Here is a 16,330-nt window from a genome sequence, read left to right on the forward strand (position 1 = left end):
AGAGTCATAGAGATGTACAGCATGGAAACAGACCCTTCGGTCCAACCCATCCATGCCGACCAGCTATCCCAACCCAATCTAGTCCCAAGACTGTGATTGATAGAAGGAAAACAAATTGGCTTCACTTTCACTTCCACTCACCTAAATATGGTATACTTACCTTTTTTATTAATCTTTGAATTTGGATTCTCCAATTTTAAATTGATATTGCAACTAGAGCTTATGCAAGAAATTAACCATAAACTTTGCTTTTGTTTTTGAGTAATGCAGCATATTTGAAAGAAGAATGAAATAGAAGTGAACATTTATTTGAGGCTTAATTTCAACATATTTTTATAGTTGCACTTACTTGAGTAATTTTTAATTTGATCTGCAGAAGCATATTATGATGGCCTAATTTGAATTTATTTTTAAAGCCCTGTCAAAAGTGAGGATGGAATATCTGGATGAAAATTTTTGTAATGAATTGTTGCCATTTCTAATATCAAATCAGAAAGGTGGCCTTGTTGAAAGTTGTTGATTTCAGTAAAGAATTTTATTTAATCTATACTGCTGAAATACAAAAAGCTTCTGATGATTTTTCAGGCAGACAGACTAGTTGTCAGGAAAGGATTTTGTAACCTTCATGAAACATATCATGCAGTGAAGGTAGTTGAAGTGTATGTTTTCTAATTATAGAGAACTAATTTCATTAAATATGGTTCACGTAATTATTAATCTTGCCATCTTATTAATATATGCAAGTGTAAAGCACTTACAGCTAATTATTAAAAAAACTTGTGCGCAAGTCCACAATAAACTTAACATATATAAATTGATGACAGTGATGAAATACCAAAATACTGAATTTAGTATGCTGACCCAAATATATATTTTTATTTTTATGCAATCATTATTTTACATGATGTATGCAATCTCTACAGAGTGATGTTTGTCAGTTGCAACAAGAATAAAATCAGATTGCTTTTGTATGTTAGGAATGGTCATGAGAAATAACTATAAGCATGTTTTTACAGGAGGAAATGGAGTAGCGAGGAAAGATTTAGGAAGGGAGATCTAGGAAGCTGAAGGCAGAGGCATCAAATTGGACAAGGGAGCAAGAATATGAGACGGGCTACAGCAATAGACCATGAATAAGAAGGAGAATTTAGAATGAGGAATGAGTCTAACCTGAGGATGGGAATTTTTAAATTTGAGGCGGTGGGGAACAGGAAGCCAGTCTGTCAGTGAAAGGATCTGAGCCATGTACGATGTCGAGTAAGAAAATGGAGCTTTGAATGAGCGAAATGTTAAATAAGGTGAACGTTGATAACTGCCCAGGAAATCCCTGGAAAAGTTGAGTCTGATGTCATAAGAGTAAAGAGATTGCCTTTGGAATGAAGGTTTTATTGTTAGTAAACTGAAATGATGCCTCGGTGCTACAAAATGTCATGGGTTCAAAAGCTTAGCCTGGGTCAGAAAGGATCCTTGAATCAGAAAAAGCTGATTCAGCCTGTGAGACAGTTGCCAGGTGAGAATATAGAGTTTATGGTATTTGCTGAAGTTGATGCATTGGTTTTCCTAATTCAATTTTAGCTGTCTACCCTTCATCACAACACAAAACCACCTGGAACCTAAAAACAGAAAATATCTGAAATGCTCACTTCGTGAATCAGCATCCGTGGAGACAGAAAGTCACAATTAATGTTTCAGGTTGATCAGAACATTGACCTTTAACTTATAACTCTGCCTTAATTGTTGATGTCAAATAATTTTCATCAACATTTAACAAATCCTATTAAAACAATCGTGTTGTTTCCGGATAGTTCTGATACTTCATTGTCAGAGCCTTCCATTTGTAACACTCTTCAAAGAAAACTATGTTCTTTTGACTATTTCAAATGTGGCTTCTTCAGTGACTCATGCAAGGTTATAATTTTTTTTTGTATAAATTTGCATTCATATGAATAGAAAATAATGACTTTTATCTCTCTCATTGCTCTATGCAAGCAACTTTTTTATTCTTTACCTGCAACTATCAGTTAAATATTTGTAGACATAACCCTCTCGATGTTGTTTTCTGGCAATTGTTTTAATACTTATTGTTTAACTCCTATATTATTTTCAACCCTTTTATTTGGTCATTGTAATTTAGGGTTCAAATTATATTGTTATCATTCTGGAATGAGAGTCACACTGGAAGGGCCAGTGGATTCTAATTTAAGGTGCAGTGCATTTAGACCAACTTCTGTTTTTATTTCAGATTTTGAGCAGTTCTTATGTTTTATTTCCTAGTTATGCTAATATCTTTTTCAGATATGTATTTTATCATTATATTTTGTATTTAGAATTCAGAAATTTCTTCTATTTTCACTTGTTTGGTTATGCTTATCCTGCCCTAGAACTTTATGTAGCACTTGGTCTCTTGCAAGTTCCCAGCACATTATTTTCTGTGCCTCTCCCTATCTCCAAACCACCTTTGTTGTTAGAATTTCCAGCTGCTTCAGCTGTAGTCTTTGCAACTACAGTAAATCCATGAAATTTTACCCACCAATAAGAACTGTGGGCGGCACAGTGGTTAGCACTGCTGCCTCACAGCGCCAAAGACTTAGGTTCAATTCCCGCCTCAGGCAACTGTCTGTGTGGAATTTGCACATTCTCCGTGTCTGCGTAGGTTTCTTCCGGTTTCCTCCCACAGTCCAAAAGATTTGCAGGTTAGGTGAATTGGCCATGCTAAATTGCTTGTAGTGTTAGGTGAAGGGGTAAATGTAGGGGAATGGGCTGGTTGCTCTTCGGAAGGTCGGTGTGGGCTTGATGGGCTGAAGGGCCTGTTTCCACACTCTAAGTAATCTAAAAAACTTACAATATGCATATTTCTGTGCAGGATATTAACCATCCCATCATAAGTAGCCCATAGGATCTTATTTCCTGCTCCATTTATCCTCTTGAAGCACCTTATGGCAGTTTTATATTTTGTATTAAATATCTTGTTTCCAGTAATCCTGCACTGAGTTCTCAATTATAAAATTTACTTTTGTAAATGTGCATAAATGTTTTGTTCAGTATGTGTAAGGAAGACCACATACGATTTGATTGATCTGCATTAAGCCTCGAGTTTGAGATACGTTTTACTCAAGGAGCATTAGAATGTTGGCTGCTGGTTGCTTGAAAAAGGGCAAACTGTTTAAATAAGAATCTTTAAGCTTCTACATTGTACGTTTGTGGAATCTCAGAATATATTGTGTGAGATAACAAATCAGAGTTGACGTATTTTAAAAACATAGTTCCAAGATGTTATATAGCATTTGTGCAACTCTCAACTATTTATATATATTTGGCAACATGAAAGTTCATTCTTCAAAACAGCATTATTGTTCTGATGTATTCCACCTCAATATATTGTTCACCTGTATCTGTTTACAGTAGTTGAGCAAAGACGTTTTCAGTTGAAAAGAAATTCTTTGCAACATAGTAGAAGAGGAGAAAATGAGGATTGCAGATGCTGGAGATCAGAGCTGAAAATGTGTTGCTGGAAAAGCGCAGCAGGTCAGGCAGCATCCAAGGAACAGGAGAAGAAGGGCTTATGCCCGAAACGTCGATTTTCCTGTTCCTTGGATGCTGCCTGACCTGCTGCGCTTTTCCAGCAACACATTTTCAACACAGTAGAAGAGTCAGACCACAAACTTTCTTAGTATTCCTAACTTGCTACTTTCTGGGTAATTTAGTTAATTTCAAAATATGATACATGAGAATTTACTTAAGACTTTCTTCATTGTGTAGGTTGCAGGCTGGTAATATTAGAAAAAAAAGAAATATAAATTGGGTCGTAAACACGGTGTATGTTCAATTCTTTAGCTGTTTCATTTGTGTAAACAGAAGAGTTCAGTGTTAAGTTAGTTAGATGCAATGTTCTATAAAGCTGAAACGAATGTTTCAAGCCTGCAGGAAAGCCCCTTGTATTCAGTATGTTTAAACTGTGGTTGCAATTACTTTTATTAAGCTACATCAAATAGGAATATTGAGTTCCTTTTTCAGACCTTTCTCCATTAAATAATGTGCTGTATTAATTTTATAAGTTAAGTGTACACCATTGAAAGGCATTGAAGATGGATTAAGAGACTTTCAAAAACACTCAGGAGAAGTAGATTTGTCATATTTGACTCTTGAATGGAGCATAAGTTGCTTTCTGGTCTCCTGCTTCACCTGTTGGCTGTCAAGAGTTTAGCAGCTAGTCAAACTTCCTCCAATTGTTCCCATACTAAATAAAGTTATGTCTTTATTGTTGTCTTGATTGAATCCAGTATTGCAAGGCCTTGCGTATTTGGAAATTTATGCAGTTATTTCTGACATTGGTTGCTCTTGATTATATGCATTTAAAGTTAGTTGCTGGATTTTTTTCTCTGAGCCATCTCTTGAAGATTTCAATTTTATAATTTGCATTAAACTGTACTGTTTTACAGTGGAAGTGAAGCCATATGTTGACCATAGCTAAATTTAGGAAGCTTGATCCTTGTGCTGTATTTCAACACAATCAGAGGGTCTGGCTCCTGATTGTAAAATTTTGCCTGATCCTTTCAAATATGGAACTTCAAAATCCTCAGAGAAACTCAGGTTCAAAAATTGAATCAGAGGAAATTTCAAACCTGATGATTATGCAGGAAGTGTGTTTGCTTGGAATAGGTTGGAATAGCATTTAGAGACAATGAGGAATTTACAGGAGCTAGGGGGTATGATGAATGGCAGTTTCAGGAAGGTAGAAAAACTAGTTACAGTCAGGTAGATGGATTGCCTCTAGAAAAGATTGGAGGGTTAGGCATGTAATGCAGGAGTTCCTTGTGGCTAACCCATTGCAAACAAGTATGCTGTTTTAGAAAATGTAGACAGTGATGGACTCTAAGGGGGAATGTAGCACTGACAAGGTTTCTGGTACCAAGGAGGTAAAAACAATGACTGCAGATGCTGGAAACCAGATTCTGGATTAGTGGTGCTGGAAAAGCACAGCAGTTCAGGCAGCATCCAAGGAGCAGCGAAATCGACATTTCGGGCAAAAGCCTTTCATCAGGAATAAAGGCAGTGTGCCTGAAGCGTGGAGAGATAAGCTAGAGGAGGGTGGGGGTGGGGAGAAAGTAGCATAGATTACAATGGGTGAGTGGGGGAGGGGATGAAGGTGATAGGTCAGGGAGGACAGGGTGGAATGGATAGGTGGAGATAGGCAGGTAGGACAAGTCCGGACAAGTCATGGGGACAGTGCTGAGCTGGAAGTTTGGAACTAGGGTGAGGTGGGGGAAGGGGAAATGAAAAAACTGTTGAAGTCCACATTGATGCCCTGGGGTTGAAGTGTTCCGAGGCGGAAGATGAGGCATTCTTCCTCCAGGCGTCTGGTGGTGAGGGAGCGGCGGTGAAGGAGACCAAGGACGTTCATGTCCTCAGCAGAGTGGGAGGGGGAGTTGAAATGTTGGGCCACAGGGCGGTGTGGTTGATTGGTGCGGGTGTCCCGGAGATGTTCCCTAAAGCGCTCTGCTAGGAGGCCCCCAGTCTCCCCAATGTAGAGGAGACCGCATCGGGAACAACGGATACAATAAATGATATTAGTGGATGTACAAGTAAAACTTTGATGGATGTGGAAGGCTCCTTTAGGGCCTTGGATAGAGGTGAGGAAGGAGGTGTGGGCGCAGGTTTTACAGTTCCTGCGGTGGCAGGGGAAAGTGCCAGGATGGGAGGGTGGGTTGTAGGGGGGCATGGACCTGACCAGGTAGTCACGGAGGGAACGGTCTTTGTGGAAGGCGGGAAGGGGTGGGGTCTGTTTGGAGGTGGTGGAAATGTCGGCGGATGATTTGGTTTATGCGAAGGTTGGTAGGGTGGAAGGTGAGCACCGGGGGCGTTCTGTCCTTGTTACGATTGGTGGGGTGGGGTCTGAGGGCGGAGGTGCGGGATGTGGACGAGATGCGTTGGAGGGCATCTTTAACCATGTGGGAAGGGAAATTGCAGTCTCTAAAGAAGGAGGCCATCTGGTGTGTTCTGTGGTGGAACTGGTCCTCCTGGGAGCAGATATGGCGGAGGCAGAGGAATTGGGAATAGGGGATGGCATTTTTGCAAGAGTTAGGGTGGGAAGAGGTGTAATCCAGGTAGCTGTGGGAGTCGGTGGGTTTGTAAAAAAATATCAGTGTCAAGTCGGTCGTCATTAATGGAGATGGCGAGGTCCAGGAAGGGGAGGGAGGTGTCAGAGATGTCCAGGTAAATTTAAGGTCAGGGTGGAATGTGTTGGTGAAGTTGATGAATTGCTCAACCTCCTTGCGGGAGCACGAGGTGGCGCCAATGCAGTCATCAATGTAGCAGAGGAAGAGGTGGGGAGTGTTCAAGACTGACTCTACTGTCATAAGAGGTTGGTCAGTTTCGAAGCGGTCAATTGTGATAGGGGACTCTCTAACCAGAGGCACAGACAGATCTGTCTGTGGCCGACAAGACATCAGAATGGTATGTTGCCTCTCTGTGCCAAGATCAAGGATATCTCAGAGAGGGTGCAGAGGGACCATCAGGAGGTCATTGTACACGTTGAAACTAATGTCATAGGAAGAGAAGAGAATGAGGTTCTCAGGACAGAATTTATAAAATTAGGCAGGAGGTTAAAAAGTAAGTCCTTATGGGTAGTAATATCTGGATTACAACCAGTGCCATGAGCTAGTGAGAGTAGTAACAGGAGGATAGAGGATAGAAGGATGATTTGCACCTGAATTGGAAGAGGACTATTGTGCTCATGGGGGATTTGTTAAGCTGCTTCGGAGGAATTGAACTAGTAAGGGTGGGGGAGCGCGAGTCGGGTGGGGAGCCCAGGAAGGAAAGAAATCAGTCTGTGACTGATGCAGTTGGGAAAAGGAGCAAGTCAAATAGTCAGGGCAGGCAGGGATAAAGCAGAGAATGACATTGGACTGATAAATTGAACTGTATTTATTTCAGTGCAAGCAGCCTAAACAGTAAGACAGATGAACTCACGGCATGATTGGGAAATGGGACTGGTATGTCATAGCAATTACAGAGATGTGGCTCAGGAATGGACAGGACTGACAGCTAAGTGTTCCTGGGTATTGATGCCACAGGAAGGATAGAAAGACTGGGCAGGAGAGAAAGGAGTGTGGTAGTTTTATTCAGGAATACAGGTCTCCCCCACTTTTTGAAAGTTTGCTTTATGCTTCTTCACTTTTACGAGAAAAGGTGAAATTTTTCCCATCAAACTGAATCCATCTTTGTTTTACTCCATTTCGGCTTACGAAAGTTTTCATAGAAACGCTGTACTTTCAGATAGCAGATACAAATCTTAACATTTGTAGCTGTACGTAGGGCAGGTTTTCCTCGGGAGTACGTATGGGAAGTTATTTGGTGGAACTGAGAAATAAGAAAGGAATGATCACCTTTTTGGGATTGTACTCTAGACACCCCCAGGAGTCAGTGGAAAATTGAGAAGCAAATTTGTAAGGAGATCTGAGTTATCTGTAAAAATAATAGGATGGCAATGGTGAAGGTTTTAACTTTTCAAACATAGACTGGGACTGCCAGAGTGGATGGAAAGGAAATTGTTAAGTATGTTCAATAAAATTTTCTGATTCGGTATGTGGATGTATCTACTAGAAAAGGAGCAAATTTGACCTGCTCTTGGGAAATATGGCAGGGCAGGTGAAAGAGGTGTCAATGGTGGAGCACTTTGGGACCACTGATCTTAATTCTATTAGTTTTAAAAAAGTCATGGAAAAGGATAGACCGGATCTAAAAGTGAAAGTTCTAAACACACCCCCATCTATATCAGTGGAACTGAGGTCGAAAGGGTGAAGCGCATCAAGTTTCTTGGAGTGACGATAACCGATAACCTGTCCTGGTCTTCCCATATAGTTGCAACAGTCAAGAAGGCAGAACAATGTCTCCTCTTCCTTAAGTGGCTCCAAAAATATCGCATGTCCATAAGGATCCTCACCAACTTCTACAGATGCACAATAGAAAGCATACTGTCCAGGTGCATAATGGCCTGGCATGGCATCTGCTCTGCCAGGATCAGAGGAAACTACTGAGGAGGTGTGCACAGCCAATGCCATAAGGGGAGCCCACCTTCCATTCACGGGCTCCATTTACATGGGAAAAAGGCAGCCACATCAAAGATCCTTAGGAGCCTGATAATGATCTCCGACAACCTCTTCAATCAGGCTGAATGTACAGAAGCCTGAACACACACACGAGGGACAGCTTATTCGCAGCTGTTATTGGACTATTGAATTGACTCTCTAACCTCAAATAATGCTGATCTTGTTAACGGTGATCTGTCTTGTATGCCCTGTACAATGTTACATGTATGCCTCCGTCTAAATCTTTTGTTCTATACATCCTAGCTTATTGTGATCTGCCTGTACTGCGTGTAAACAAAGCTTTTCACTGTACTTTGGTACAAGTGACAATAAATAAAACAATCAAATTGATGGAAGGCCAATTTTGACAGTATTAAGCAAGAACTTTCAAAAGTTAATTATGGGTGGATATTTGCAAGTATAGGGAAGGCTTGGAAGAGGGAAGCCTTCAAAAATGAGATAATGAAAGCCAGGGACAGTGTGTTCCTGTTAGTGTGAATGGGCAAGGCTGATAGATGCGGGGTGTGCTGGATGACTAGAGAAATTGAGGTTTTGGTCAAAAAAAAAAGGATGCATGTGTCAGGTATGGACAGCAGGGACCGAGTGAAACCCTAGAAGAGTATACAAGCAATAGGAATATACTTAAGAGGGAAATCAGGAGGATAAAAAGGGGACATGAGAGAGCTTTGTTAAAGAGGGTTAAGAAGAATCCAAAGGGATTTTACAAACACACTAAGGACCAAAGTTAAAAATCGCACAACACCAGGTTATAGTCCAACAGGTTTAATTGGAAGCACACTAGCTTTCAGAGCGTTGCTCCTTGATCAGGTGGTAGTGGAAGGCTCAATCCTAACACACAGAATTTATAGCAAAAATTTACTGTGTGACGTAACTGAAATTATACATTGAAAAATTGATTGTCTGTTAAGCCTTTCATCTGTTAGAATTCCATGACAGTTTCACTTCTTTCATGTGTAAATCACAAAACCTTTTTTTAAAAAGTTGCATTCTCAGGTTAGCTGTTAACAATGGTGAAAGCCAGACAATATGTTGAAGGTGTTAGCCCCCTGTGTTCTCTGTCAATGCCATGATGTTTAGATTGATTCTAATCTAAAAAGTGAGATCATGGAGTTTTACATGAATTCATGCAGTTTTTGAGCAAAGTACAATGTAACCCTGAAAGTACAAATTCACTCCACAAAATATATGCGTTCATGTGGGTCTTTGACTGTCTGTGTGTATGTGTCTGTCTGGGTTGGGGGTTGTGAGTGTGAGAAAGTATGTGTGTGTGTAGTGAGTACAGAGTGTCTTAAGTCTTGAGGGAGTGCATGTGTGAGTGTGGGAGTGTGTGTGTTTGTAAGGGTGTGTGTGGGTGTCTGTGTGCGCGTCTGTGTATATGTGTGTCCGTGTGTATGTGTGTAGGAGTATCTGTGTGTGTGTGTGTGTGTATAGTGCAATGGTGGTCACCTGTAGTGTGACATGATCCCAAGGACCCAGTTGAGGCCCTCCCTATTGGTACCGAACTTAGCTATCAGCCTCTGCTCGGCCACTTTTCGCTGCTGCCTGTCCCGAAGTCCGCCTTGGAGGATGGTCACCCAAAGGTCCGAGGTCGAATGTCCTGGACCTCTGAAGTGCTCCCCAACTGGGAGGGAACACTCCTGTCTGTTGATTGTTGTGCAGTGCCCATTCATCCATTGTCATAGCCTTTGCTTGGTTTCCCCAATGTACCATGCCTCCGGGCATCCTTGCCTGCAATGTATAAAGCAGACAATGCTGGCTGAGTCACATGGGTACCTGCCATGTACAAGGTGGGAGGTGTCCCCACACGTAATGGTGGTATCTATGTCCACACTTTGACAAGTCTTGCAGCGCCTACCGTGACAGGGTTGTATAGAGTTGTCCTGAGAGCCGGGTAGCTTGCTACGAACAACAATCTGTTTGAGGTTTGGCGGTTGTTTAAAGGCAAGTAGTGGAGGAGTGGGGAAGGTCTTGGCGAGGTGCTCATCCTCATTGATGTGTTGCATGTCACGAAGAACATGGCGTAGTTTTTCAGCTCCTGGGAAATGCTGAACAACGAAAGGTACCCTGTCAGTTGCAGCATATCTGTCTCCTGAGGAGGTCATTACGGTTCCTTGCTGTGGCACGTCGGAACTGGTGGTTGATGAGTTGGGCATCGTACCCCGTTCTTTTGAGGGCATCCCTGAGTACTTCCAGGTGTCTGTTATGTTCCTCCTCATCTGAGCGGATCTGGTGTATGCGTCGGGCTTGTCCATATGGAATGGCTGTTTTAACATGTTTTGGTTGGAAGCTAGAGAAGTGTAGCATTGTGAGGATGTCTATGGGTTTGCAGTAGAGTGTGGTGCTGAGGTGTCCATCCTTGATGGAGATGCATGTGTCCAAGAATGAGACAGACAGTCGAGAGTAGTCCATGATGAGTTTGATGGTGGATGAAACTTGTTGATGTCACTGTGTAGTTTTATCAGTGACTCCTCACCATGGGTCCAGAGGAAGAAAATGTTGTCAATGTACCTAGTGTATAATGTTGGTTGGAGATCCTGCATAGAGAAGAAGTTTTGTTTGAACCTGTGCATAAAAATGTTGGCATATTGGGGTGCAAATTTGGTCCCCATGGTTGTTCCATGTATCTGGATGAAGAACTGGTTGTCAAAGGTGAAGACGTGATCAAGAATTAAGCGGATGAGTTGTATGATGATGTTTGGAGATTGGCAGTTGTTGGTGTTGAGTACCGAGTCTGTTACCGCGATGCCATCATTGTGGGGGTTGCTGGTGTAGAGTGCGGAAATGTCCATTGTGACAAGGAATGTTCCCGGTTCGACTGGGCCGTGAGTGCTGAGTTTCTGTAAGTAATCAGTAGTGTCCCGACAGAAGCTGGAGATCCCCTGTACAATAGGTTTCAAGATGTCTTCCACATAGCCGGAGAGATTCTCACATAGGGTCCCATTGCCCAACACGATGGGACGTCCTGGTGTGTTGGCTTTGTGTACCTTTGGAAGGCAGTAGAAGTCGCCTACACGAGAAGTACGTGGGATGAGGCGTGTAGGGAACTCTGTAGGACTGGATCCAAAGTTCTGATCTGTGTGTTTAATTCATGGGTGTGTTCTTTGGTCGGATCAGCTGGTAGTTGCCTGTAGTATTCCTGGTTGTTCAGTTGTTGGTACACTTCGTTGCAGTAATCTGTTCTATTCTGAATGACAATGGCTCCTTCTTTATCTGCTGGTTTGATGACAGTGTTGTGATTGGTTTTGAGAGCCTGGATGGCATTGCGTTGTGAATGGGTCATGTTTTGCACTATCTTGTGGGTACAGCTGATGAATCTGGCCACCATTGCACTACACACGGACACACACACACGGACACACATATACATGGACTTGCATACAGACCCCCACACTCTCACATGCACCCCCTCACAGACTTAAGACACACTGCACTCACTACACACGCACACATACACTTACTTTTTCACACTAACAACCCCCAACCCAGATAGACACACACACACACAGACAGTCAAAGACCCACATGCACACACATTTTGTGTAGTGAATTTGTACTTGCAGGGTTACATTGTACTTTGCTCAAAAACTGCATGAATTCATGTAAAATTCCGTTATCTCACTTTTTAGATTAGAATCAATCTAAACATCATGGCATAGACAGAGAACACGGGGCTAACACCTTCAACATATTGTCTAGCTATCACCATTGTTAACAACTAACCTGAGAATGCAACCTTTTTTAGAAAAAAGGTTTTGTGATTTCCACCTGAAAGAAGTGAAACTGTCATGGTATTCTAACGGATGAAAGGCTTAACAGACAATCAATTTTTCAATATATAATTTCAGTTACATCACACTGTAAATTTTTGTGTTAGGATTCTGTGTGTTAGGATTGAGCCTTCCACTGCCACCTGATGAAGGAGCGGTGCTCCGAAAGCTAGTGTGCTTCCAATTAAACCTGTTGGACTATAACCTGGTGGTGTGTGATTTTTAACTTTGTACACCCCAGTCCAACACCGGCATCTCCAAATCATGACTAAGGACCAAAGTCTAATTGGAGAAAGAATAAGGCCCCTTAAAGATCAGGAAGGCTGCCTATATGTGGAACCACAGGAGATGGGGGAGATCCTAAACGAGTGTTTTTCATCAGTATTTACTGTGGAGAGGGATATGGCAGCTCGAGAACATGGGAATAAATAGTAAATAGTAAAGTGTCCATACTAGAGAGGAGGTGGTGCTGGACATCTTAAAACACATAAAGATGTATAAATCGCTGTGACCTGATCAAGTATACCGTAGAACTTTGTGGGAAGTTAGCGAAGTGATTGCTGTGCCCCTTGCTTAGATATTTGTATCATTGTTACCTACAGGTGATATGCCAGAAGATTGGTGATTGTCTGATGTGCCAAAGGGAAAGCCAGGGAACTATAAACTGGTGAGCCCAACATCAGGGGTTGGTATGTTGTTGGAGGGGATCCTGAAGCACAGGGTTTATATATATTTGGAAAGGCAATGGCTGATTAACAATAGTCAACATGGCTTTATGCGTGTGAAATCATGTCGCATTAATTTGGAAGAAGAGGAGGATTGATGAACGTGATCTATATGGACTTCAGTAAGACATGCGACAAGGTTCTGCATGGTAGACTGGTTATCAAGGTTAGATCACATGGAATACAGGGAGAACTAGCCATTTGGGTGCAGCACTGGCTCCAAAGTAGGAGACGGTGGTGTTGGAGAATTGTTTTTCAGACTGGAGACCTGTGACCAGCAGTGTGCCACAAGGATTGGTGCTGGTCATATAAATGACTGCTTGTCATCATTTATATAAATTATTTGGATGTGAGTGTTGGAGGTATGGTCCGTAGGTTTGCAGGTGACACTAAAATTGGAAGTATAGCGGACAGCAAAGAAGGTTACTTCAGAGTACAATGGGACCTTGATCAGATGGGCCAATGGGCAAAGGAGTGACAGATGGAGTTTAATTTAGATAAATGTGAGGTGCTACATTTTGAAAAGGCAAATCAGGGCAGGATGTATACACTTAATGTTAAGGTCCTGGGGAGTGTTGCTGAGCAAAGAGACCTTGGAGTGGAGTTTCATAGTTCCTTGAAAGTGGAGTCGCAAATAGATAGGATAGTGAAGAAGGCATTTGGTGTGCTTGTCTTTATTGATCAGTGCATTGAGAATAGGAATTGGGAGGTCATGTTGCAGCTACAGGACATTGGTTAGTCCACTTTTCAAATATTGTTCAGTTCTGGTCTCTCTGCTATAACTAGGATGTTGTGAAACTTGTAAGGGTTCAGAAAAGATTTGCAAGTATGTTGCCAGGATTGGAGATTCCTGAAGAAGGGCCTGTGCCCGAAACGTCGAATCTCCTGTTCCCTGGATGCTGCCTGACCTGCTGTGCTGTTCCAGCAATAAAGTTTCAACTTTGATCTCCAGCATCTGCAGACCTCACTTTCTCCCCCAGGATTGGAGAGTTTGAGCTATGGTGAGAGTCTCTGGAGCGTCTGAGGCTGAGGGGTGATCTTATAGAAATTTATAAAATCATGGGAAACATGAATCAGGCGAATTGCCAAGAGCTTTGCCCATGGGCTAGGGGAGTCCAAAAGTAGAGGGTGCAGGTTTAAGGCGAGAGGGGAAGATTTAAAACAGACTAAGGGGTAACCTTTTCACGGAGAGGGTGGTGCACGTATAGAATATGCTGACAGTGAAAGTGGTTGAGGCTGGTATAATTGCAACACTTAAAAAGGGCTTGGATGGGTATCTGAATAGGAAGGGTTTAGAGAGATATGGGCCAAAGTAAAAAAATGTAGTGCTGGAAAAGCACAGCTGGTCAGGCAGCATTCGAGGAGCAGGAGAGTCGATGTTTCGAGCTGCCTGACTGGCTGTGCTTTTCCAGCACCACACTTTTTGACTGATCTCCAGCATCTGCAGCCCTCTCTTTTTCCCTGGATATGGGCCAAATACTGGCAAATGGGACTAGATTAATTTAAGATATCTGGTCAGCATGAATGAGTTGTACTGAAGGGACTATATGACATAAAGGGGAAGCATGAAATGCAGAGAGGCTACAGGAGTGATGGTGTGTATTGAGGCTCTGCGTGGCTGAGCTGGATTCGGAGATGTGTACCCGTGCTGGTCTTGAGTGGATCTTTAGTCTGGGTCAGGACTGGAGCTGAACATGGACCAGAATGGAGGTGTGTGCTCCTAGCTATAGTGGAGTTCTGCACTGGACCAGCTGTTGCTATGAAAATACGCGTCTCTGTAATGGAGACTGTTCATTGCTAAAAAGAGAAACTCACAAGGCACAAAAATCTTAACGAATACAATATTAAAATTTTTGAATCAACCATGCAGTTAGTATTTTTAGGAAATAGACTCAGGTCAAATTATTTAGATCAACTGATGTTCTAAAATTAATTTGATGGCACACCTCTGCTGCTAATTCAAATTTATAACTTTCTATTTACAGTATGATGTATCATTTATTTATTTTTCTATAATATGCAAACTTTAGTAATTGTGTGCTTAATGTTACCATTGCTATCTTAGAGGTTTTGTTTTTGCTGGCATTGAGATCAGATTAATTTTTAGGTTTTTGTTTGATGTTTTAGTTTGTGGGATCTGGGCAATCATGGCAAGACCAGCTTTTGTTGCCCATCCCTAATTGTTCTTGAGCAGATATTGGTGAGCTAAAATAGGGTCATACTGGAAAACAACTTGCTAAATGTTGCAATGTTAACCACGGTAGAAAACAACAAAGGCAAAACTAACCACTCATAGTCTAATAATTACACTTGTTTGAAGTGGGTTAATAGCATTTGCATTAACTACTGATTACCCCATGTGCTATAACTTCACAATTGCTTGTCATTTTAAAAAAAAGGACTTTTTTTTTGTCTTCAGCCACTCTCATCTCTGCTTCTAACTGATCTAAAATTATTAGGAAGTAAATGTTGGTTTATGATTGAAATGATCATTTTTGTGTTTGTTAACTGGTGTTCCAAGAACCTGTGTTTAAGATGGGCTAAATTCTATTTAGGATTTCTGCAGCTTGTCCAGTTAAACGATGTTTGTCTTGTTTACCTGGAGATATTCAGATTCAAGATCATTTCATCAAATTCCTCAAATAGTGTCACCCAGCTTTGTTGTTATTTTACTTCTGCATACTGTCCATTGTTCGGTGTTTGCCCTTGTTTAGACAACAATCGGATCCTTTGTCTCTGATTGTGGTGGTCTGTCATTTCTCAACCTCTTTCATGACTGGAATAAGGATCTAAAGGTGTTTGGTCATCGTTCTTCTCTGTAGCAGTGAATCTCAACAAGAGTGGTGATAAAGATGATAAAATTGATTCAGTTGTATATCAACAAAGAGAAAATATTCACTTTAAACCTATTCTTAATCATTATCTATTCACCCTGTTATAAATGCTTGTTTGAAAGTATGTTGAGAGCAACATTAGACTTACTGATCCTCATGTAACCTGTTAACTATTCGTTGTCTGGGCTCATACATCAGTGATAATCACTTGGTGAGGACTGGATGATGGAGGCGGCCCAGCATGTGTGGAATCATATTTCAGCAAGGAGTTCTAGAGAGAAGAAAGTTCTAAAAAGAAAAGGAAAAGCAAAAGATACTTCGGGTCACTTAGTTGAACAAGCCCATTTGTATTTGTTCTCTGATTTCCCAAGAAAACTCTTGATGAACAGGAAGTCTAATCCTACATCATTGCCAGTCTTCATCTGGTGCAATTTTAATGTTATTTGGTTTGTCTTGTACATATTTATTTTCAGGATGTGATTTGTATTTCTTTTCTCCAGTGAGGAAGTATGTAAGCGAGGGTTCACTGTGATAGTAGACATGCGTGGATCCAAGTGGGATTCCATTAAACCACTGCTGAAGATTCTACAGGAATCGTTTCCTGGCTGTATTCACGTTGCACTGATCATCAAGCCAGACAATTTCTGGCAGAAGCAAAGGACTAACTTTGGCAGTTCTAAATTCGAATTTGAGGTACTTTTAAATATAAATATTAGACTAATTATGAAAAGAATCTTTTACTTGTTGCTCTGCTTCAGAAGTAACTATTTTGCCCAGACTATTTAACTGTGTTTTGTGCCTACATATTGAGTTTGGTAAGCTTATTTTGGGTTTCAGCCATGCTGTATAGGACAAAATAATTTTGTTAATGTGAGAAAATGACAAAGTTTCTCAAT

The 16,330-nt window shown here is 41.4% G+C and overlaps 1 protein-coding gene across 3 annotated transcripts in view; it reads left to right on the forward strand.

Moving 5' to 3' along the window:
- LOC122550233 (triple functional domain protein) overlaps window positions 1-16,330 on the forward strand; it is a 581,330-nt gene that overhangs the window by 203,699 nt on the left and 361,301 nt on the right. For all 3 annotated transcript variants that reach the window (XM_087987024.1, XM_087987025.1, XM_087987026.1), the window contains exon 4: window positions 15,935-16,127. In XM_087987024.1, coding sequence (XP_087843150.1) covers window positions 15,935-16,127 — 193 coding nt within the window. The remainder of the gene's footprint in view (window positions 1-15,934; window positions 16,128-16,330) is intronic.

This window comes from Chiloscyllium plagiosum, unplaced genomic scaffold (genome assembly GCF_037043375.1).
Source record: "Chiloscyllium plagiosum isolate Xiang-an unplaced genomic scaffold, Cpla_swu_hap1 HiC_scaffold_5, whole genome shotgun sequence".
NCBI classification, from domain to species: Eukaryota; Metazoa; Chordata; class Chondrichthyes; order Orectolobiformes; family Hemiscylliidae; genus Chiloscyllium; species Chiloscyllium plagiosum.